The sequence below is a fragment of the Crocodylus siamensis genome, chromosome 2 (genome assembly GCF_052110815.1).
Source record: "Crocodylus siamensis isolate JL-2025a chromosome 2, ASM5211081v1, whole genome shotgun sequence".
Lineage (NCBI taxonomy): Eukaryota > Metazoa > Chordata > Crocodylia > Crocodylidae > Crocodylus > Crocodylus siamensis.
Window position 1 is genome coordinate 162,008,601 of NC_143396.1, and position 22,756 is coordinate 162,031,356.

Below are 22,756 nucleotides of genomic sequence, written 5' to 3' on the forward strand. Positions count from 1 at the left end.
ATAAGTTGCCCCCAAGTGCTAATTTAAGAATAAGTCAAGACTGGATATCTTTCTAAAATGCTGTGGTTTAGCTCAGCCAGACACTAGGCTTTCTTTTTCACTTTACCTACAATCCCAGCAACACCTGCAAATATACCAGTTTGAGATCTGCATACACATTAAGCATGCAATGATTTACAGGCCTATGGGGAAAACACAAGATCTGCCTCATGAATGTTTTCTTTGTTAGCAGAAAATGTCTAGTCAAGGTTTTTGGCTCTACCTTCTCTTGCTGTTTCATCTTTAAAACCCTCAGTTTTCTGTGAATTAAGAGGATAAATGTATGATTAAAAACAGAGAAGAGAAAGCACAAAAAATCTTCTATTTTTCTCTCTCAGGAACAGTATATGAGGGTTTATATGGCTTTCTCATGACAAGCTTTCTGTATCATTTTATTATTGGGTATATTTGTTCCTCATGGCAATGCTAGGTCATCTGATTACAGGGTCAAGGAAGAGACCTTGGATAAACTAAATTCAAAGAAAATCTCCTAACTTCCCCCTTGCTTATTCAACAACCTGCTTTGAGATATATGTGCTAATCTAACCGCTTATCATATATAGTCAATAACCTCAAGTCCATAAAACATTGTTTGTGCTGGAAGGGAAGGAGGGAGACGAATCATTAAAGTAGTGACAAGATTTTTTTTTTAATGAAGTGGTGATAAATGGAGGTGATTTGTTTTCCACAGATAAGATGACAGCAACAAGTGCAAAGTTATTCTACAGTTATCTAAGAGGAATTTTACCACCCAGATCCTTAAAGAACCATAAGAATGGTTCAACTACAGATGAATTCTATGAGATTTACCAATCTGGCTCCCAACTCAGAAAGCACTTGAGCATGGTCTTAGCTTTAAACTTGTGCTTAAGTACAGCCATATTCCACACTTAAGCATGTGTTTAAGTCCTTTTTCTGTCTTGGGGCCTTTGAAAGGTTCTTTTTGTTACATTTTCAGGTGTGGTCCCATTTCACCCCCACAAACATTTACAAGATAAAAATTTAAAGGTTAGCGTTTGATCCATGAATACTGCTATAAGAAGATGAAATCAGAAGTAATGCTCAATCAAACTGATCATACATTACAATAGTTAGGTAGCTAATAAATCTAACTTCTGAGACTGTATTTACTCAAATATAAAATGAGATTTTTTTTTCCCCCCAGTCAGCATGGGGGAAAAAATTCCTCATCTTATAATGGCATACAAGAAAACCTCCTGAGATACACTGACTATCATTAAACTGCTGCCAGAAGCAGCATGTGCTTAGTAATAGAAACCAATTACGAAGTGAATACAGCCAACAATGAGAATGCCTGTAAAACACATGGCCCATATTGGGCAAAACATACCGATTGAAACCTACCGTAAGATTAGTCTAGCTTTGCCCGTCTGAATACAATTGTGCCAATTGTGTTCAGTACCCCTCGGCCCTGACCCCTTTTCAAGCCATGATGAACCTACTGAACACATTTCTACTTCCTCTTCATTCCCACAGCTGAGCAGCATCTTTCTTTCCCATTTCCCATTATTCCTGTTTCTTCTCCAGCCTTCAATGTCTCGCAAACTTCATCAAACATCTGTGTAAACGAGAGGCTCTGTCACCATCTCTCCATCTGTTGCATGTGATTGGTGTGGCCTCACCCTCCAACCCATGTAACATGCTCTCAGACACTGAAGCAACTTTTATTTTTGCTGATGGGGAGGGGAAGAAGGCCTAAAATGATGGACTTGTGGAAAGCTTATGCATTTTAGGTGACAGCCCTCTTCCCCAGGGTGAGCAGGGTCCTCGGGCCCCCACGTACTTGGCACTTTTGCTGCAACACATCAGCATATCATTTACAATGCTCTTAACTCAACTAAATCCAAACAAATCTCATCCACAACAAAGAGTTATGTGCCTCCTTTTGACTGAAACTATTGTCACATCAAATTATATAACTCAGCCAATTCTGGTATAGAACTCAGGAAAAAAAAAAATCAAGATTTTATTTTTTTTAACATGATAGGGAAAAGGTGGCTGTCCCTTACGCCCCCTCCAATCCCACCCATACCACACACCTTCCTCCAGGCTTCTCTCCCTCTCAAATGGTTGACTTGCTTTCAATAGTACAAAGGTCAATGGGGGGGCTTGGACTAAATATAGGAACACTTCATACTAAAGGGGAAGAGTTTCACACTTACGGCAATTGGAAAAAAGAGATTTATAGCTGGGATCTTCAGCAGAACTGAACATTGGCCCAGACCTATTCCCACTGTTAAGTTGAATGGAAGCTGAGAGGTCAATGCTGAACCCTTGTAAAATCCTGTTCTATAACTTGCTACCACTCTTTTTTCTCCTCACAGACAAGGTTCTCCCCATGTCCTCCCAGCTGCCCATCCACCATGCTACAGGCTGGGGAATATGCACACTGGTTCCATGCCTTTGAGAGTTTGTCAGGCTGAGTGTTTTTCACCTAGCCTTGAGCCCTCCCACACACTAATCCTCAGCCAGAGATGAAGACATAATTTTCTCTTTCTCCAAGAATGATTTCATGGTTAGCCAACAGCTAGATTAATTCTGAAAAAGTATATATTGCAAAAATCAACAATTACATGGGGAGAGGTGGAGGAGAAGAAGGTCATAAATCAATACCAGACAGGTGGCATCAAACGAAACCTTGCCTAAGGTCTAGGTAACCAGGCTGCTGGATGCAACCTAGGAAAATCTCATTGTTACCTACCATTTTAGCAAAACATTAGGCCTCAGGTCAGGTCTATCAAAGCAGATAGGTTCTCTCCTCATCTCTGGCCCCAGTCCTGCAACAACTTTCACATTTATTCAACATTATGGGCCGTGAGAAATCCCACTGAGTGCAACAGAAGTGCTCACAGGGTGTAAAATCAAACAACTGCATAAATCAAGACAACATCTGCATCAGAGGGATGCCTGTTTCAACGAATAAGAACTAAGGAGTCATCTTCTACTCTCCTTCCTCTCTCCTTTTCCAGGGTGGGTGAGAGCAAACCAACTGCTTTCAACTCACTCTCCTTGCTCCTGTATTTGGGCAGTATCTGGCTTCTTCTATTTCCTCATTTCACCCTTGTCCCAGGGCAGGAAAAGATAGTCCCTTTGCAATCCATGGAAATCAGTCCCAGGGAATAGTTCTTAATACCACATTCTTCAGGAAGAACATATCCATTTCTTGACCAGGGATAGGTCCTATTGAATTTTAAAGCCTTTTTCTTCTGGTCAATCCACTAACTTCAGCTTTGCTTTTTGTGACAGTGGGAGCCCCTGCTATCATTACAGTTAGTATTAGCTGCCTCAGGTCTCTTTTGCCCTACTACCTGAAGTTCTGGTCACTTAGGGCATTTGTACAGAAGCTTGTACTGGCGGTGCAGTACTTGCATTTGTATAAATGGAGAAATACACCTCAGCCCTGAGAAAATGACAACAGCACACTTTTGAATTAAAACACATCAAAGGTGTGTTAGTTCAAAAGCACACCACCACCATTTTCTCAGTGCTGAAAGGCTTTTTGCCATTTATACCAATGTATGCAACGCAATGCCGAGTGCGGCAGCTCACATGCAGTGCAGACTTGATTAACTGAGTGTGCTCCAAAGCACCAAATCTACAGTGCATCAGAGCAGACAAATGCATGTATATAAATGCCCTTAGTGCCCCTAATCAGATTACTGCCTCTTTCAGCAGCGATCTCTTCCAAGGTGAAAATATGTCACCTGTTGGTCATCTGAGAGCTGCTGTGCCCAGATGACCACGCTTAACCACTGCCACCAGAGTCAGGAAGCCTGCAAGGGGAGAAAAGCATCCAAGTGCACTGAAATGACATGCCAACATACTCTACCCTTATGCAGAGAGCTTTCCATTAGAGTGACTTTTCCTGACATCTTTTAGATTTAATCTGTCCGTTCCCCAGGTAATGTTTATATAACCTCTCAGTGTATTAGAAATATTAAATAAGTATTCAAAATAGTTACAATCCTCCCTTAAACCACAAATCCTGTAACAGCATGCATGTGCACGTGTGTGCTGTCAATGGAAAGTCTCTCCAAACAAGAATGGCAGAGAAATAGGAAGATTGTGTGACAGAAGGCAGATGCTATTAACCTGATGAGCGAAACACCATCTGGGGGACATGAACAGAGCTGAGAGCCAAGGCTACCCTACCTAGCAATATTACAGTTCCTAGAAAGGGAATCCCAAATAAGTAGGATGCAGGCAAGGAAAACCCCAGTAAGGAAAAGACTGAGAGCTACTGGTTTACAGAATCGACTAGTTGGATAAGGAGCCTTTCCCATATCAACAACAAAAACGTAGCAAGTAGGACAGGGTTCCACCCACCCATTGGGTTTACCATGTTTCAGAGATCTGAGCACAGTGGAACAGCATCACACTTTGCTGCTTAAGTCCATTTAGGTGTCTAATAGGTGGAATAGAGTCTGATGCTAAGGTCCCTTTGTGGGGAGGAGTAAAGAAGTGGGGGAACTATAAGATGTCCTCAGAAGGACAAATTACTTTTTTGTGAAGAGAGAACAAAGAGCATACATGTTTCTCTGGAATTTCTAGCTTTCTCCAGGTATTGTTCTGCCTATTAAGAGCCTACTGGAAGACTGATTCACCAAGGGGTGGGCAAAATATGCCAAGGGATTTTATCCAGTCTGCTGCAGATCCTTGACCCCACCTGGCCCAGGTGCAGGAAGCAGACCAGGCCATGGCTCATGTAGCCAGTCCCAGCACCCCAGGGCATTCAATGGAGCTGAGGCAGTGTGCCAGCTGGACTCACCTCCTGGTAGACCCCGTCGTGATGGCTCCTTCCACTTGCCACGTTTAGTTTCTGCCACCAGACCTGGTGGGTGGGGTCTCCATGGAGACTGGCACGGGACCCATACAGGCAAGGCGTGCTTGGCCAGGCAGATGGAAATGAGGCATAGGCAGGCAGGGAGCAGTGGGGCAGGTAGGGGCGGGGCCAGGTTTGGAATCACAAAGTAGTGACAGCATGGGTCCAGGGCCCAAGGTAGAGCCACAATCTGCTGCCTGCACATCCCTGCAACAGGCGCCAGTTCCATAGGCAGGGACATGCAGGGAGTGGATCATGCTTCTGCCCTGGCCATAGGCACTGCTCTGCAAACCTGATCCCAGCCCTGGCCCTGCCTCCCCTCTCTCCTGGGTGCTGCTCCCCACCAACCCACAGCCCCATCTCATCCACTCGGCTGAGCATACCTTGCCTGTGTGGGTCTCCAGCTGGTCTTTATCACTGGGCGGTGACAGTGCGGGGCCAGCCCCCAGGGACAGAGCCATTTATGAAGCTTTGGTGAGATGTTGCAGGGAAAGGAAGGGGGAGTGCTGACCTGGCCTGTGACAGCACACCAAACCTCGCTAAGTGGCCCTCCAGCTCAAATAACTGCCCACCCCTGGATTAACCAGAGGTCTAGCTATAATCTGACTATCCTGTTAGGTGCATCAAACTATTTACCAGAAAAGTTTTTATTGTCAAAGAGGTGCATAGGCAGGATAAACAGCATACAAGTTTGGCCAAGCTTCTAAAGCATTTCCATTTTTTTTAAACCTTGAAACACAATTTTTCCTTTTTTATTTGCAAGGTCACATAAAGTCAGGTCTTGATCCAAGCAACACAGCCATAAACTAATATCAATGTCTTTTGATTTAAAGACAGATTAACCACTGACTTATATAAACAAACAAATATGAAATGGAGGAGACTTTCTCAAAGTAGAATCAGATGTCAACATACAGTCTTATTAACCTACAGATTTTCAGACAGGCTACTAAAATAATGAAAGCTTGTTACACTGAAGTCAAAACAAGAAAATCAAGTCTCCTTCCATCCGTCACCATTGTTTCCTTGCTTCCTGGACTGCATGGTTAGTGATGTTCAAGTAAATTACCAGATGCCATCAAAACATCACAAACTTTATCATGGTGGAAGTATCAATCAGTAACTAAAGTTGAGATCTAAGGTGCTTTCTTCGGCCAACTCTGAACTGCTTATGGGACAAATTTCCCTTGTGCAAAGTTCAGAATGAAGGAGTCAGCAAATTAACTACAGCATATTCTCTTTTTTTTCTTCCTTACAACACAGTTATTTAAAGCTAGCGGTGTTTCATTATAAACTGATGAACACTGCACCTACAAAATTCTGCTGCACATCAAAAATTTAAAGACATTGTCAAATTTGATCCACATTAGTATTAATCTTTTAAGAGCACTGACTATGTCATTCATTTTTATAATTAAATGAATAAAATAAACTATGCTCTGGATTCATGTGGCACTTTCAAAAATAGTTCAAGATGATACAGGATTCGTTATCTTTGTTCTACAAAGAACTGGAAGTTTGTTGCATAATTTCAGTCTAGTTTTCTACTAATGAGTAGCAGGTTTACAATGTTCTTTATGTTGGGTTACTTTAAAACATTACAATCTTCCCTATTAAATGCAGAATTGTTGCCTTCATTTTCCTTTCAAGAAATAAAAAGAATGGGTAAGGCATTCTTACAACCCTACTCCTTCCCATATATACACACACACATACATACACACACACACACACACACATCTATACACACATACACATGCATATACACACACACATCTATACACACACACACACACACATATACACACACACACACGTGTGTGTGTGTGTGTGTGTGTGTGTGTGTGTGTGTATTTCTCACTTGCCTCTGACCCAAGCATCCCCCTGCCAGAAAACACTGCCAACCCCTGGTCCCACGCTGTGCTGTGAAGCATGGTTTGGAACCTCACTTAAATCAAGGCATTTCAACAAGGAGAGGGCAGCTGGAGATGACCCAGGAACTGGATATGCCCCATTCACTTCTCAAAAAAATGATAATGCACTTTGGGCTTAACCACCAAACCAGCAACATTGCTCCCAGAGGTCTTATCATCCAACTACCACCCATCACTAGCTGCATTCGTTGCAGTACCACAGTTGCCTCTTATCCTGCTCAGTGCTTCTAACTGGGGCATCTTGTTGGTGAGATCTGAGGAGCACCTGATCCAGTTGCTTACCTGTTCCTTGCACTCTGGCCTTGTGGTTTAAATCCTCCCTCCAGCATACCCTACCTCCTCCCTCTACACCCCTCTTTCCCAGCACTGCATGAAACAAAGTCCAAACTGGAAGCTTACCTGCTCTTTGTCAGGTTTGTCAGAAATGTCATTCAGACTGGAGGAAGTCAGATTTCTATGAGTCATGGCTGGACTGCCTGTAAGGACAAGGTCAATACCAATTAAAGCATCTGTTACAACCCAAAAGAACACAGAGGCTCAGGCTATAGCACCACGTACCCTAGGGTTTCATGAATGTAGGCATGGGGGCATAGTGGACAATATTATAGGTCCTGAGGCTGGTTACTTTACACAACTGAACATGGCACATTGGGTAGAAAAAAATTATAGGTTGGTAGTATCTTCTCCAAACATCCCCCTGTTATATATGAGACAGAATTAAGTTTCCAGAAACCACTGAGAGTTTGAACCCTGCTCTGGGGTATGTCTCCCTAGGGTCCCTTCCTTGAATAACATCCCTCTTTCTCTAATGGGATAGGGAGCTCTCTGAATAGGCTGTGAGAGTAGCTGGCTTAATATTGCATCTTGGGGACCTACACCATTAACTGATGCTGCATAATAAAAATTACTTCTCTTAATGTTACCTTATTGACCTGAGCCCATAAACCTAAGGCTAATTCTGAGATCTGCTGAACAAAACTGCCTGCATGACAGCTGGATGTCAGTCATAGACAACAGGGTTCCTGATCCCATATCCTGAGCAGACACAGACATTTTTAGCTATTTTCCAGCCAACAGAGAACAACTCAAGTGAGGGACTTCACACTTTTCTTTCAAAAAATGAACGAGAAGCTAGATACATGGCTCTCATCCTTAAATGGTCATTAATGTACTCCAGCAGCAACCAATACAGCACAACTTGATAACTATTACATGCACTCTTATGAACAGCTTTTCCTACTGAATCCCATGCTTTCAGACACTGTACTAGAGACAAGTATCTGACATGGAAAAATATGAACTAACTGAAACCCTTACTCATTTCTAGAACTCTTTTGGAAACCCCTAAACAAAAAAACAGTGGCAGAAGAGAGAGACTGACAACAGAAACAAGTGTCCTACATTCTCAAAGATGACTTAGCTGTGAAATATTTAGAGGCTTTCTCATTTCATCTGGAACTGAAGCAAGAGGGGCTGTTATCACAACATTTTCTCACTATCATGAAGGAATAATAAATACTCAAAAAGACTAATGCTGGGAGATTTCCAAACCACATGGACCACATTTTAGGCTGCTGTGTGGTTCAAGATAAGCTTCCTTAATTTATGGAAATTTATTCAAACCAACATGCAAAGGCCAGATTTGCACTCAGCAGCTCCTAACAAAAACAATGGGAGCTCACAGGTACTGTGCACTTTGGAAAACTGGATTGGTAACTGACCTGCTTTGAAATTCTAACTCTTAATATTTTAAGCTTCCACATGTTGTATTTGTCCAATTGAAGCCGCAAATAAAATGACTCAAGATACTGGTGCAGATAAGAGCACTAACAAGCTGGTCAGCACTGAATAGTTTTTGAAGTTACAGTACAACTAAGAATCAGTTGCCATCAGAAGACTTACCAAACAACCATTAAGCTTGGATTCTCATGTGCATATTCAACCAATACATTCAAATATCTCATACAACCATTCCCATACCACCTGGAAGAATTCACACAATTAGACTAAGCTACTGATAATACTTTGTTAAGAGGTCAATAATATTCTCAAGCCCCTTTTCTCATGGGGAAGTAAAAATCAGTTACAATTTTGTGGAATGCAGCAGGTGTTAATGCTTTGTATCCGCTCACTTTTTATAATATATATTCCATGACACAGATGCTGTATATATAAAGTTGTACAGACATTTTTTTAAACTTCCAGCATCCTAGCATGTCTGAACGGCACATTAACTCATGATGATAACACACTGCTTCTCCTCCCAACTTTCAGAAATTTAAATGAGTTTCAATAAGGATTGCCTATGTGATCTGTTATGTCTTACCAAACTTCCAAATTTAGTTTGCTTTTTATCTCTCTACTTTTAACCTTAAATGTACTTCCTATATCAATAAACATGTACCACTCCTTTCAGGATAAAGGACTTCCAGCCGCATATAGTTAGCCTGCTTTAGAGGAGTCAAAAAAGGATTTGAACTTCATAATGTAGCTGTTTCTCCAATAGGAAGCTGTGCAAGTAAGACTCTGGATACTCCTTTTAGCAATCAAGTGTTAACTAAAATATTCATGTAGCTTATCACTAACTTGAACAAGAATGGCCAAAACGTCAAAAGAGAGGTAGTTAGTCATGTTAGTCTGAAGTCAGGCAGAAGGCAGGGTAGATTTGCACCCTGTTGACTGACTAAATCACAGAGGCATAGCCTAAGCTTTCATAAGCAATGGGCTTACTTCATGCTGTAAAAGGACATAATGAAGTAAGCTTGCAGCTTAGACAGACGCTGTGAAAAGTGAACCCCAAAATTTTTCTCCTCCCAATATCATCCAAGTCATCCTTAAAGCTACCAACATCTCTGCAAATTTTTTCCAGTGTGCCTATGCATATTTCATAGATTTCATAGACATTAGGGCTGGAAGGGACCTCAGAAGATCATCAAGTCCAGCCCCCCACCCAAAGGGCAGGAAGTCAGCTGGGGTCATAGGATCCAATTTACTCTTGAAGGTGTGCAATGTAGGTGCTTGAACCACCTCTGATGGCAGGCTGTTCCAGACCTTGGGGGCTCGGACAATAAAGAAATTCTTCCTTACGTCCAGCCTGAAATGATCTTACAGTAGTTTATGACCATTCGATTGGGGCGCTCTGGTGAACAAACGTTCCCCCCAATAATGGTGGTCACCCCTGATATACTTATAGGTGGCCATCAGATCACCCCTGAGCCTACGCTTTTCCAGGCTAAAGATCCCTATGACTCTCAGCTCGTCGTCGTAAGGTCTGTTTTCCTGACCCCTGATCATACGCGTGGCTCTCCTCTGGACTCTCTCAAGCTTCTCCTCATCCTTTTTGAATTCTGGAACCCAAAACTGGACGTAGTACTCCAGCTGCGGCCTCACCAAGGCCGAGTGCAAGGGGAGAATGACGTCCCGGGATTTGCTCGAGAAGCATCTATGGATGCAAGCCAGTGTTTTGGTTGCTTTACTAGCCGCAGCATCGCATTGCAGGCTCATGTTCATCTTGTGGTCAATGATGACCCCCAAGTCTCTTTCTTCTGTAGTGCTAGCCAGCGTAGCACTGCCGAGCCTATAAGGATGCTGCAGGTTTTTCCTCCCAAGGTGGAGAACCTTGCATTTTTCAGTGTTAAACACCATCAGGTTCTCATCTGCCCATTTGCTGAGCCTGTCCAGGTCAGCCTGGATCCCCCACCTGTCTTCTGGTGTAGATGCTTTGCCCCAAAGTTTTGTGTCATTGGCAAATTTGGCCAGTCCACTTCTGACTCCAATGTCCACATCATTAATGAAGATGTTGAACAATATGGGTCCAAGGAAAGAGCCTCGGGGGACCCCACTGGTCAGAGGACACCATGATGAGTGACTGCCATCAATTACTACCCTCTGGGTCTAACCACAAAGCCAATTTCCCAGCCAGCCAATCATGGTGGATCCAAGGCCACAACTGGCCAGTTTTGCCAAGAAATGATCATGGGATACCAGATCGAAGGCTTTTTTGAAGTCAAGATACAGGACATCAATCTCTTCTCCTTTGTCCATGTGATAGGTCACCTGGTCATAGAAGGAAATGAGATTGGTCAAGCAATACCTACCCGCAAAAAAACCATGCTGGCTATCCCTTAGGATGTTGGCGTCAGCCAGTCCATTAAGGATGGCCTCTTTAATAAATTTTTCTAAGATCTTCCCCAGGATAGAAGTCAGGCTGATGGGCCTATAGTTAGCCAGATCTACATTCCTCCCTTTCTTGAACATAGGCACCACATTGGCCTTCTTTCAGTCATAGATTTCATAGATTCCATAGACATCAGGGCTGGAAGGGACCTCGGGAGATCATTGAGTCCAGCCCCCTGCCCAAAGGGCAGGAAGTCAGCTGGGGTCATAGGATCCCAGCAAGATAAGCATCCAATTTACTCTTGAAGGTGTTCAACGTAGGTGCTTGAACAACCTCCGCTGGCAGACTGTTCCAGACCTTGGGGGCTCGGACAGTAAAGAAATTCTTCCTTATGTCCAGCCTGAAATGGTCTTGCAGGAGTTTATGACCACTCGACCTAGTCATCCCTTGGGCGCTCTGGTGAACAAACGTTCCCCCAGATCCTGGTGGTCACCCCGATAAACTTATAGGTGGCCATCAGATCACACCTGAGCCTACCCTCTTCCAGGCTAAAGAGTCCCATGGCTCTCAGCCTGTCATCGTAAGATCTGTTTTCCTGACCTCTGATCATGCGCATGGCTCTCCTCTGGACTCTCTCAAGCTTCTCCACATCCTTTTTGAATTGTGGAGCCCAAAACTGGACACAGTACTGCAGCTGTGGCCTCACCAAGGCCGAGTACAAGGGGAGAATGACGTCCCGGGATTTGCTCGAGAAGCATCTGTGGATGCAAGCCAGCATTTTGGTCGCTTTATTAGCCACAGCATCGCATTGAAGGCTCATGTTCATCTTGTGGTCAATGATGACCCCCAAGTCTCTTTCTTCTGTAGTGCTATCCAACGTAGCACTGCCGAGCCTATAAGGATGCTGCAGGTTTTTCTTCCCAAGGTGGAGAACCTTGCATTTTTCCGTGTTAAACACCATGAGGTTCTCGTCTGCCCATTTGCTGAGCTTGTCCAGGTCAGCCTGGATCACCCGCCTATCTTCTGGTGTGGATGCTTTGCCCCAAAGTTTGGTGTCATCGGCAAACTTGGCCAGTCCACTCCTGACTCCAATGTCCACATCATTAATGAAGATGTTGAACAGTAAGGGTCCAAGGACAGAGCCTTGAGGGACCCCACTGGCCACAGGGCACCACGATGAGTGACTGCCACCAATTACAACCCTCTGGGTCTGACCACGGAGCCAATTTCCCAGCCAGCGGATTGTGGTGGAGCCAAGGCCGCAACGGGCCAGTTTGGCCAAGAGGTGATCATGGGATACCGGATCAAAAGCTTTTTTGAAGTCAAGATATATGACATCAATCTCTTCTCCCTCATCCAGGTGATAGGTCACCCGGTCATAGAAGGAAATGAGATTGGTCAAACAAGACCTACCCGCAACAAACCCGTGCTGGCTATCCCTTAGAATGTTAGCCTAGGCCAGTCCATCAAGGATGGCCTCCTTAATAAACTTTTCTAAGGTCTTTCCCAGGACAGAAGTCAGGCTAAAGGGCCTATAGTTAGCCGGATCCAGTCTGCTCCCTTTCTTGAAGATCGGCACCACATTGGCCTTCTTCCAGTCTTCGGGCACTACACCAAAGCGCCAGGAGTTTTCAAAGATCCGTGCCAGGGGCTGGGCTATGACGCTCGCCAGCTCATTGAGTACCCTGGGGTGCAGATCGTCAGGGCCAGCTGACTTGAAGGTATCCAGCTTCTCAAGGTGTTCCTTCATGAGGTCAGCATTTATGGAGGGTAGGGGATCCCCATCACCCGGATCTCCCTGTCCCATAGCAGGCATGGGCGTCCCATGGGACTGATGAAAGACTGACGCAAAGTACCTATTTAATAGGTTGGCTTTTTCCTGGGCGTCAGTTGTCAGTTACCCCATCTGGTTTAGCAGGGGTTGCCCTTGCTTTTCCTCCGGCTCCCTACATATCTGAAAAACGACTTTTTGTTGTCCTTGATGCCTGAAGCTAGTTGGAGTTCAGTTGCAGCCTTGGCTTTCCTGGTTTGTTCCCTGCAGGACCGGACCAGCACGGAGTAATCCTCCTTGGAGGTGAATCCCATCCTCCATCCTTTGTAGGCTTTCCTTTTTAGCCGCAGGAGGTCCGCTAGGTCCCTGGAGAGCCAGGAGGGCTGCTGTGCCTTCTTCCTGCCTTTCCTCCGTGTTGGAATAGATTTAGCTTGTGCATTGAGGATCGCTTCCTTAAGAAGCAACCACTCTTCTTGAACTCCCATCTCCCTGGGGTCATGGTCCCTGAGGGCCTGACCGAAAAGCCTCTTGAGCTTGTCAAAGTCGGCTTTTCTGAAGTCAAGGACTTCTGTGTTGCTGACTGACTTGCCAGCTTTACGGCAGATGGTGAAGGTGATCAGCTCGTGGTCGCTGTCACCCAGCTTCCCATCGATCACTAGGTCACCGATTAGGTCGTGCCACGTAGCCAGTACCAGGTCAAGCAGCGCTTTGCCTTTCGTTGGCCCATAGACTTCTTGAGTCAGGTAGAGGTCATCCACACACAAGACACTTCACCAGAGCACCAGGAGTTTTCAAAGATCCGTGCCAGAGGCTGGGCTATGACGCTCGCCAGCGTCTTGAGTACCCTGGGGCGTAGATTGTCAGGACCAGCTGACTTGAAGTTATCCAGCTTCTCAAGGTGTTCCTTCATGAGGTCAGCATTAATGAAGGCCAGGGTATAGATGGGAAATGCTACGTGAGAAACTGGCCACATAATTAGAGAGGCATCTACTTGAGTGGCTTCAAGAAAACTTTGGAGAAAAAAACCCTAAAAACTTTACAAGTGCTCCTTTAAAGCATTTAAAGTATTTGGAAGAGTTATGCTGTGTGTGTAGTTTGAGACAGAAGCTACTTGCTGATGGTATAGCTCCCTTTTCTGTTAACTTCACTGGCATAAAGATGGCATTGTTGGTGGACTAACTTATGCAATCTGTTTTTCTTGGGTGCGATTCTATCTCATAGTGAGACTGCTTTGGCTCAAGAGACAGGACTGATGCCAACTGTGGTTTTCTGACATCTAGAGTTGGGGGCAGCATAACTACTGAGGCACTAGCCTAGTGAAAGTGCTCAAAAAAGGCTCTGCAATCTTGCTCTTATTTCAATAGGTGGCAAAACTTCCACTTGAATTCAACACAGAAGGATCTGATGCCTAAAAAGGCAGCCAGGTTCTGCACCAAAATTGGCTTCTAAGAAGTAGCCCCATGCAGCGCGACAAGCATCTCCGTCCCAACTAGAGTGTAACCACTTGCAAAACTACAGTGATTTACTCCAGCCAGAGACCAGCCAGACCACAAGGAAAAACAGACTGCCTTTAACCTTGACATTTTTATTTCAAGCAGGAAAGCGCTCACTTTCCAACAAAAAATTATGCAAGCAATTCAATCATCAGTTGGCAAACCTCACCATTAAACAGCAGCCAAGATTTCCAACAGTAAAATGAGGGACAAATAAAGCTGCCACTTACTGTATAGCACAAGTGTGAACCTTTGTTTTTACTGTTTATTGTTTTTCCTTTAACTGTTCCTTGTTGTTTTAAACACCTCTTTACTTGATTTGACTATCATGTCACTCTGCCTCGTACAAAATGATTTGACGGGTACACAGTTCCCAAAGTCTACTGTCTCATTCCCATCATAAATGGCTGCTATCAGAAGAAAGATCTAGCCCCAAATCCCTATGTTTTTAAAACACTGCAGGAAACTAAGCCAGGAGTCCTCCCTCATTACATTTAGCAACAGCTTCAAGAATTAATCACTTCTAACTTTTAGAAATTTTGGAGTGACGGGTTGAAAATTATGAGGGCAAAAGTGGAACTCCTGCCTCTCTTTCCCAAAAAAATCACAATTCCTCTATTGCCTCCCAATGAGATTTGAGTGCTGGGGGGCAAAATTCAGCCTTAGTGCAGGTGTACTTTTCTGGCTCCTTAACAATGAAATGTCACCCTCTACCAAATGCAGTTGTTCATTCTGACTTCACTTGGCATAAGATGCACTGATTTCACTTGCTATTCTTATACCTTCAGCTTGTCCACATCAGACTCATTTTGCACAGCAAATCTAAGTATTGGAGCCTATCAAAATATATGTAGTGCTTGGAAAACAGGGAGCTCCTCACAAGGCTGTCTGAATATAGCTGTCAGGGTATAGACCTGGGTCTTCTACTCTATAAGGCCAACTTTCCAGCTAACACAGAAACACCTCAAGTTTGCAATACTTTTTCCCTAGTTTCACATCAGCACACAACAGTAGCCCAAGATGTTGTATAAGCCTTGATAGCAACCTCCAGAATAAGGTATTTAGTTCAGACCAAGCTCTGTCCATAGTGTCCAACGGTCTGTTCCAGGGGTGGGCAAAATACGGCCCGCGGGCCACATCTGGCCTGCCAAGCACTTCCCTCCAGCCCATGGAGCCCCTTCAAAATGCACGTAATGGCGACTGCCTCTCTAAAAGCCTCCGGTGGCACCAGCCACTGGCTGCAGCACCTCAGGCTGTTTCCTTGGGTTCGGGTTGCAAGGCAACCAACCCTGACCTCAGCCTGCCCCAGCTGGCCTTGCCCCACCACTGGCTCAGGCCACGTTTGCAGCTTGCGAGGGGTGGGGGGGCTGGGCCAGCACCTGCAGTGCCGGTGATGGGAAGGACTGTCTGGGCTGCGTTCTGCTTTGCAGCACAGGACTGGAAAGGGCCCTGCCCTGCAGGTAAGCCCAGGAAAACGGCTGCTGGGCAGGCTTTCCCCATGCCATGCCATGCTGCTCAGGCCATGCAGGATCGGGCTGGGCCGGCACTGGGGAGGAGAAGCAGCAGCTGGGCTGCAGCTCCGACCCAGTCAGCACCAGGGAGGAGAGGTGCAGCAGACCCATGTGCTGCTCAGGACTGGATGAGCCCAGCCAAAGCAGCAGAGGCTCAGCTGCATTTTCCCCCTACCAGCGCTAGTCAGTCCTGAGCAGCACACAGCTCCACCACCACTTCTGCTGGCTGGTGCAGACCCGGCCGGGTCTGTCCCATCCAGAGCAGCATGCAGCTGAAGCCAGCCTACCAGGTGCTGCTGGGGATGGGGTGAGCCCAATTGGGTTGGCAGTGGTCAGCAGAAGTGGCAGCAGAGCCTCCTCCTTTTGGGACCAGCTGGCCTAGGTATGGGGGAAAGTTCTGGGGGAGGTCTGATGCCCCTTAAACCCCACTGCTGGGGCAGGATGTTAGAGGGGTCACAACCCCTCACTACCTGGTAAGTTGTACAAGGGGAGGGACTTCCAGTGGCAAAGGTCAGTGGACGGGGGCAGAACGTCCAGTCCCAAAATGGCGACAAGGGGCGGGGCTACCCATGCGACCCTTGACAGCTCACCAAAACTCATCAAGTGGCCCTCCACCCAAAATAATTGCCTACCCCTGGTCTATTCCAATGTAGATGAGAAGCCACCTGCATGCATCGCATCTCTAACACTTGTAACTCCCATTCCATACAGTCTTGCATTTAAAACGTATCTAACAGCTCCTGAGTAATGGAACACTACAGCCAGACTGATGCTTTCAGAGTCCCAGAATGTGGCAACTACAAGATGCAGCTAGTATGGATTCTCAAATGCTGCTGCTGCATGGACACAAACTGCTGTAAGGAGAGGCAAAACAGGTAACTGTTTCATGCACCCAATGCCCCTGCAACAGCTCCCTGACTTAGTGTTGTACAACTGGTCTGGACCAGTCCCAACCCTCCAAAATAAGCAGGGCTATCAAGGAGGTAGCATAACCATGGCAGCTAGGCAAGGTGCCAGTCTCCCCTCCAGATCCTCCACTGACAAATTTCCCACCCTACACCTCAACAGAAACCCTAAAGAGGCAGCAGAAAGTAGGAGCACATCTCTCCATCCAAACACACCTAGTCTTGTAGTTCAGGCAGGTACTGGATCAAATTTTCTCTTCCCCACTCCCACTAAAGTGAACCTAGCCTTAAATCACTAAGGGTATATCTATATTACTTCCACAGCACTCCTAGGAGAACCTCTGAGATGCACAACCCTTGCACATCCATTCCTGCTCTGCGTATAGGGAGCTAGGGAAACCACCTTAAGCCCCCTCCCCTCACTTATTCCCCCCAACTCTCAAGCATGCGTGAGACAGAGCTCCAAGCAGCTCCAATAGGATTAAAAACATCATTATGTTAAGGAAAACCTACATACTATAAAAATACAGAGTCCCACTTAGCAGGTAGTCAGTTGAAGCAAAAACTGCCCAGGTAAATAAACATAGTAACACATGACATCCTTACGAAGCAACAGTGTAGCAGTTAGAGTTGTGGGAATGACTGCTTGGTTTTGGTTTACTGACAGCCCTTCTCTTTTTCCCACCCAATTATTTCAGGTCAAGCATTCTGTTTGTCCCAAAATATCATTTATGACCTTTCCTATACTTTTTAAAAATATAAAACTGGAAATATATTTCTGCTTTTGAACTATTTCAAATAGAAATTTGATACTTTAAAAATGTCAAAATTATACCTTTATTTTTTCAAGTCTTTTCAACTGAAATGACTTGAAAAAACAGATATGAATTTGTAATAGTTTAAAATGACCCAAATAAGCATTTTTATTGGCAGAAAAAAGTGTTAGCAGAAAAATGTTTACCCAGCCAAGCCTCTAAGGGCACCTACACAACTGCCAAACACTTGCTCTGATGCAGTCTAATAAGAATGCATCAGAGCAAACTCAATTAGTTGAGTCTGCTGAAGCATACTAATCAGCACGCTCCAAAAGCCTCAACATCACATGTATTCAGTGTCTTCGTGCTTCAAAATAGCAAGGGGGGTGCTTTAACTAAAGCTCGTTGAACAAGCTTTAGTTAAAACACCCCCACTGCTATTTTGAAGCTTGGGACACAAAATACAGAAGACACTGAGGGTGCTTTACAACCCTTCAAAACATAGCCCTTCAAAATCTATAGCGGACAGTATTACAGGCCTGAATCAACACCATTTTACCAAGTCATGCCTTGCTAGCGAAATGTGTATAGCATAGGCAAAGTGCCTGAAAGCCAAGCAACGCTGTCTCAGACAGAGAAAAAACAGTAAAGAGAGAGAAAAAAAGGCAACATTCAAGTAGCTGGGATACAATTCAAATATTAAAATGGTGATGACCACGGATCCTGGTTTTCTCTGTTTAAACATAGCAAATTCTCTGATTTAAAAAACCCCAAACATCCATCTCTCTCTCTCCCTCCCTCCCTCCCTCTCAATGTTTTATTGATATGTTTACAATTTTAAAGCAATTTGGAAGCCTTCCAGGGCCTCAATCACTATAGTAAAATAAATTTTAAATACCCATACATTTTGGCATTTTATTTTGGGATTGTTATTTTGGAAAATCAGAGCTCTCCCTGCACCCTTTGGTCACCAGAACATGGGTCCAGCTGCAGCTGTCCCCCCAACTCCCACCACTTTGTGGTGCTGAACAGCCCTGATATGCTGGTGTCCTATCCATGCCATTGCCCTTCACTTCCAAGCCACAGCCCCCCAGCCCTGCTGGTGCCCGTCACTGCCTAACCCCAGCCCCCTGCCCCTGCTGCCATGAGCCCCACGCTGCCATGGCCATGTAACCCCTGCTCACCCAGCAGCAGTGAGGGGCACACCTCCACACCGCCACCTATGCTGCTGCCGGGCGGCCAGAGCGCACCTCGCCATGGCAGCATAGGGCTTGCAGTGGCAGAATTGAGCTTCCCCAACCCGCTCTGTCCTGCCATGCTGGGTCCTGCCGGCTGGACCACAGAGGCCCTGGGGGAGGGCAGCAGGGCAGGGAGCCCGAGCCTGCAGCAGGCAACCCACCCCTGCCCCTGTTCTGTGCACAAATTTGGGGATCCAGCCCCACCCCGGCCACCACCCAGACAAGCTGCCTGCAGCTGTCCCACTCCCCACCCAGGCCCTGTGGCCACACATAGCCCTAGGCCCCAAGCCCCACGCACTGCCCAGGCTGGGCAGCAGCCCCAGCCCTGCCCAACCCCCTCCCTCCCTCCCTATGGGGGCCTCAATCTTCTGCCTTCCCTCCCCACCCTCACCCAACTTACTTGCAGAAGCTGCAGGAACTCCTCTTCAGGCTGCCTGGTGGCCATGTGCATATGTGACTAGGCACATGGTGCCCCTTGGCCTGACCACCCTCCTCCTGCTCCCCATTGGCCCTTGCCGGGTGGAACTCTGCAAGCCTGCAGAGAGCTCTTTGCCAAAGTGAAAAATCCACCTGTTTCTCCTTCAAAATGCAAAATCTGTATTTTTCTAGGTTAAAAGGGAGATCCTGTCTTAACTTCTTTTCCTTAAAGAGAGGAAATTCAGGTTTTTCTCCTTAAAATGAGAACATCCATGTTTTACTACATTTTTCCATCACGAATGGAAAACCCAGATCCCTGGTGATGACAACTTTGGGAGAAAAGGAACAGGACAATCCTGTTGATCTTCCAAACTTCACTGTTCTCTTCAAGTTGATGGAAACAGTAACTGAACTACCATTTTCACCATGAGAAGAAGGGACCTTTGGAAAACAAGCGTAGAACATGCAGTAGGAAGCAGCTAGGAGAAGTGTGGATGGAGAGTATTGCAGCTATTCTATAAAGAGAGGAGCCACAAACTCTCTGGTGATTAACATGGCAATGAATAGTCAGGAGCACTAAACTGCCCCATGTTGCACTAAATTGCCCCAAAACGTTGACTTACTTAGCCATCCCATGCTTGGGCTGCGCTGAACTTGAATTTCATCATCCAAGGTGCGGGTTGCTAGGCAGGGCACTGAACTCTCAAGTGGGCTGCGTGCTTTAGTAGCGTGGCAAGCAGAAAACAGAGCAGGAGCCAATAGCAGCAGCAAGGTAAAGGAAGAAAGCAAAGTTAAGAAGAAAAAAACTAAAGGAATTGCACAAGCAGGTGAGTTAGGAAACAAAGTTTGAAAATGTGCATTGTTACATATACAGAGTTCAAAACAACAGCTTTTAGGGCAGTTTCCCACCAGAAGCACAAATTCCCTTTTCTTAAGTTCACCCAACAGCTCTGCACCTTGCAGGTCAATCCACACAATGAGACCAACATTTTCAAACCTGCTAACCTAAAGAGTTAGGCCTCTAAAACCAGGTTTAGGCATCTAAGCAGGAGGCAGCCTGAATTCCAGAGGTGTTGAGCTGACCAGGCTCCCTAGTGGAACCAATGGAAGCTGCAGGTGACCAATATCTTTGAAAACAATTGAGCCACTTTTTTTAAAGAGTCAACACTGACAATCCAGGCCATTATTCATACCTGTATAGATGCACCAATTAGTGCCATAGGAACATTCTCTATTTTGTAGTAGAGCAGCTGATAAATTCTCCTGGTTTGTTCAAATTACACTTGAACACCTCTTTTTTCTTCCTTTTCTTTCTCTTCCCCTGTGATACTCTTACTTAACTGTCCCTGGTGTTTTATTTTTTTAAAGGGACTTGAGAGACAGGTTGTATGAAAAACACCATACGAAATAAAGCCATATTGCAGTGTAAAATAAAACATAGAAAGAGAAGCAAGTTTTCCATTGTTGGTATCAAGTCACTTTGCTGTCATCTTCAACACTTTCCAAGTGCTGCAATCATGGTGGTTATTTTAACATCTCTGCTTGCAAACTACTATCATCCATGCAACAGGCACATCATAAGTAATCTGAAAGCTAGCTGTCTCTTCCCAGTCCCCCATACAACAGACACATAATTCACACACTTAAATCTCACTGATTTTAAGGCACTGAAAAAGGTATTAGACACCCACATTTTTTTTTAGGAGCTGGGCCTGGAAGCATAACAATTGTTGATGCATTCCTTACACTCACAGCAAACATGCTATAAACCACTCCTCTGCCATTAAGTAGTTTAGCATATAGGTTGTGTGAACAGAGATAATGTTTTTAAACTGTTTTTGATGAACAAGCTTTTAATAAAGTCGTAAGTTGAAGCCTATTAGTACTTTAAGCACGGCAGAACAGTCAGAAACCTAGATGAACAATTCTGAAGAATTACAGCTGCACACAGAGGAAAAGGGGCTCGCTCTTAATAAAGACGCAGACAAGTTCCAACTGGTTGTGTGTACATGTGCATATTAATATAATGCAATAAACTCTGACACTTTACTGCTCCCAGGCGCTGCATTTACACATGCGCCCAGCATGTTAAGCCAGGTCAGAGAAGCCTTGGCTGGCAGGGGACCAGGGGAAGGGGGGAATGGGATCAGCCTGCCAGCCCAGGGGTACTTCAACCTGGCTCAATGTACTGCAGAGATACTAACTGGGGTATGAGTACAGGGTGAGCCAGCAGGCATTCTCATGCCCCAACCAGCTGTGTCAGCATCTACACATACGCTGCTGCAGAGTACAAAATTCCACAGCAGGATAGTATTTGTATTTACAAGTACTATTCTGCTGCAGAGTTAATTAGTTTACTCCAGCTTACTGACCCTGCACAGGTAAACACGAGACATTTACTGTGGAGCTCATTCATTAGGGGGATGCAGCAAGGGATGGGAGATGCTCTGTTCATTAGGGCGCCTCTTGCGGTAACAAGGAACAATGGTCACAAACTGACAGAGAGCAGATTTTGGCTAGATATCAGGAAAAACTTCTTTATGGTAAGGGTGGCCAAAATTTGGAATGGGCTTTCAAGGGAGGTGGTGCTCTCCCCTACCTTGGGGGTCTTTAAGAGAAGACTGGATAGGCATCTGGCTGGGGTCAGCTGACCCCAGCACTCTTTCCTGCCTAGGCAGGTAGTCTGACTCAATGACCTGTTGAGGTCCCTTCCAACCCTAACATCTATGAATCTATGAATTAGTCTATTCTTCAGTAAGCGTCTTGTACAGACATGCCCACTGGCTATCAAATGACCCAGAATCTCTACTCTGCTACTGAGTGAAAGAACCACTGTGGACTGATGAACTAGGCAGAAATTCAGGGAAAGATCTATATTCAGAAAAAACATTAAGGCATTCACTTAAGTGCTTTCCTGAATAGGGATGGATTTGAGCATGCATTTAAGAACTCTCCCAAAAAAAGAAGAGTGTGCTATGAATAACTTCTCAGAAGATGCATGAAAGCACCAGGGAGACAGTATCAAAGACAGACAACAGAACCTTCTTAATCTGGAATGACAGGTTGAGGGGGTAAGAGCCTTGGCACAGGTTACCTTAAAACTGACATAAAGGCACTTAAAATGAGAGCAGTCATTAGTTAATGGGTGTTAAACTGCCCTAAGTACTCTCTAAATGTTCTAATGATAAGCCACACAAAAGGAGAAGTATCTACCAAACATTTTGCCCATGCTGTTCCAGGTTATTGTTTTGTACTGTTTGAATGGTCAAGGGAGTCAAAACATTTAACTTCCATTCCTCCAGCATCCCAGGATGCACAGATCCCAGGTGCTCTACCCCTCCCTCCCCTCCAAAAGTTCCCACTCCCCACCCTGCAGAAAGCAACTGCTCTGAACTTAACTGCAGAAAGACCATGGAGCCAGGGGAGCTTGCTTCCCCCAGCCATATGGTCTCACTGTGGGAAGCTCAAATTCAGCAAGACCAGAGAGCTCCATGGAAGCCCCTGCTGCTCTGCCCTGAAACACCTGGTGGCCCTGAGCTCAGCATGGAGCAGCTGCAACTGTTTCAGCCAGAGGCTGCTTCACCAGAGCTCTGTGCTCTTGCCAGTCCTCTAGTGGCAAATCACAGTAATGTAGGTATGAAATGACATGAAGCCTTCACCTGTAACTGCCCTAAATTTATGACATTACAACAGTCCACAGATTTTTGGCATTATGCAGGCAACATATGCCAAC

The 22,756-nt window shown here is 45.3% G+C and overlaps 1 protein-coding gene across 3 annotated transcripts in view; it reads right to left on the minus strand.

The window, feature by feature from the left end:
• Nucleotides 1-22,756, minus strand: part of SLC4A4 (solute carrier family 4 member 4) — a 312,036-nt gene that overhangs the window by 132,225 nt on the left and 157,055 nt on the right. For all 3 annotated transcript variants that reach the window (XM_090031969.1, XM_090031970.1, XM_090031968.1), the window contains exon 7: nucleotides 7,216-7,292. In XM_090031969.1, coding sequence (XP_089888095.1) covers nucleotides 7,216-7,292 — 77 coding nt within the window. The remainder of the gene's footprint in view (nucleotides 1-7,215; nucleotides 7,293-22,756) is intronic.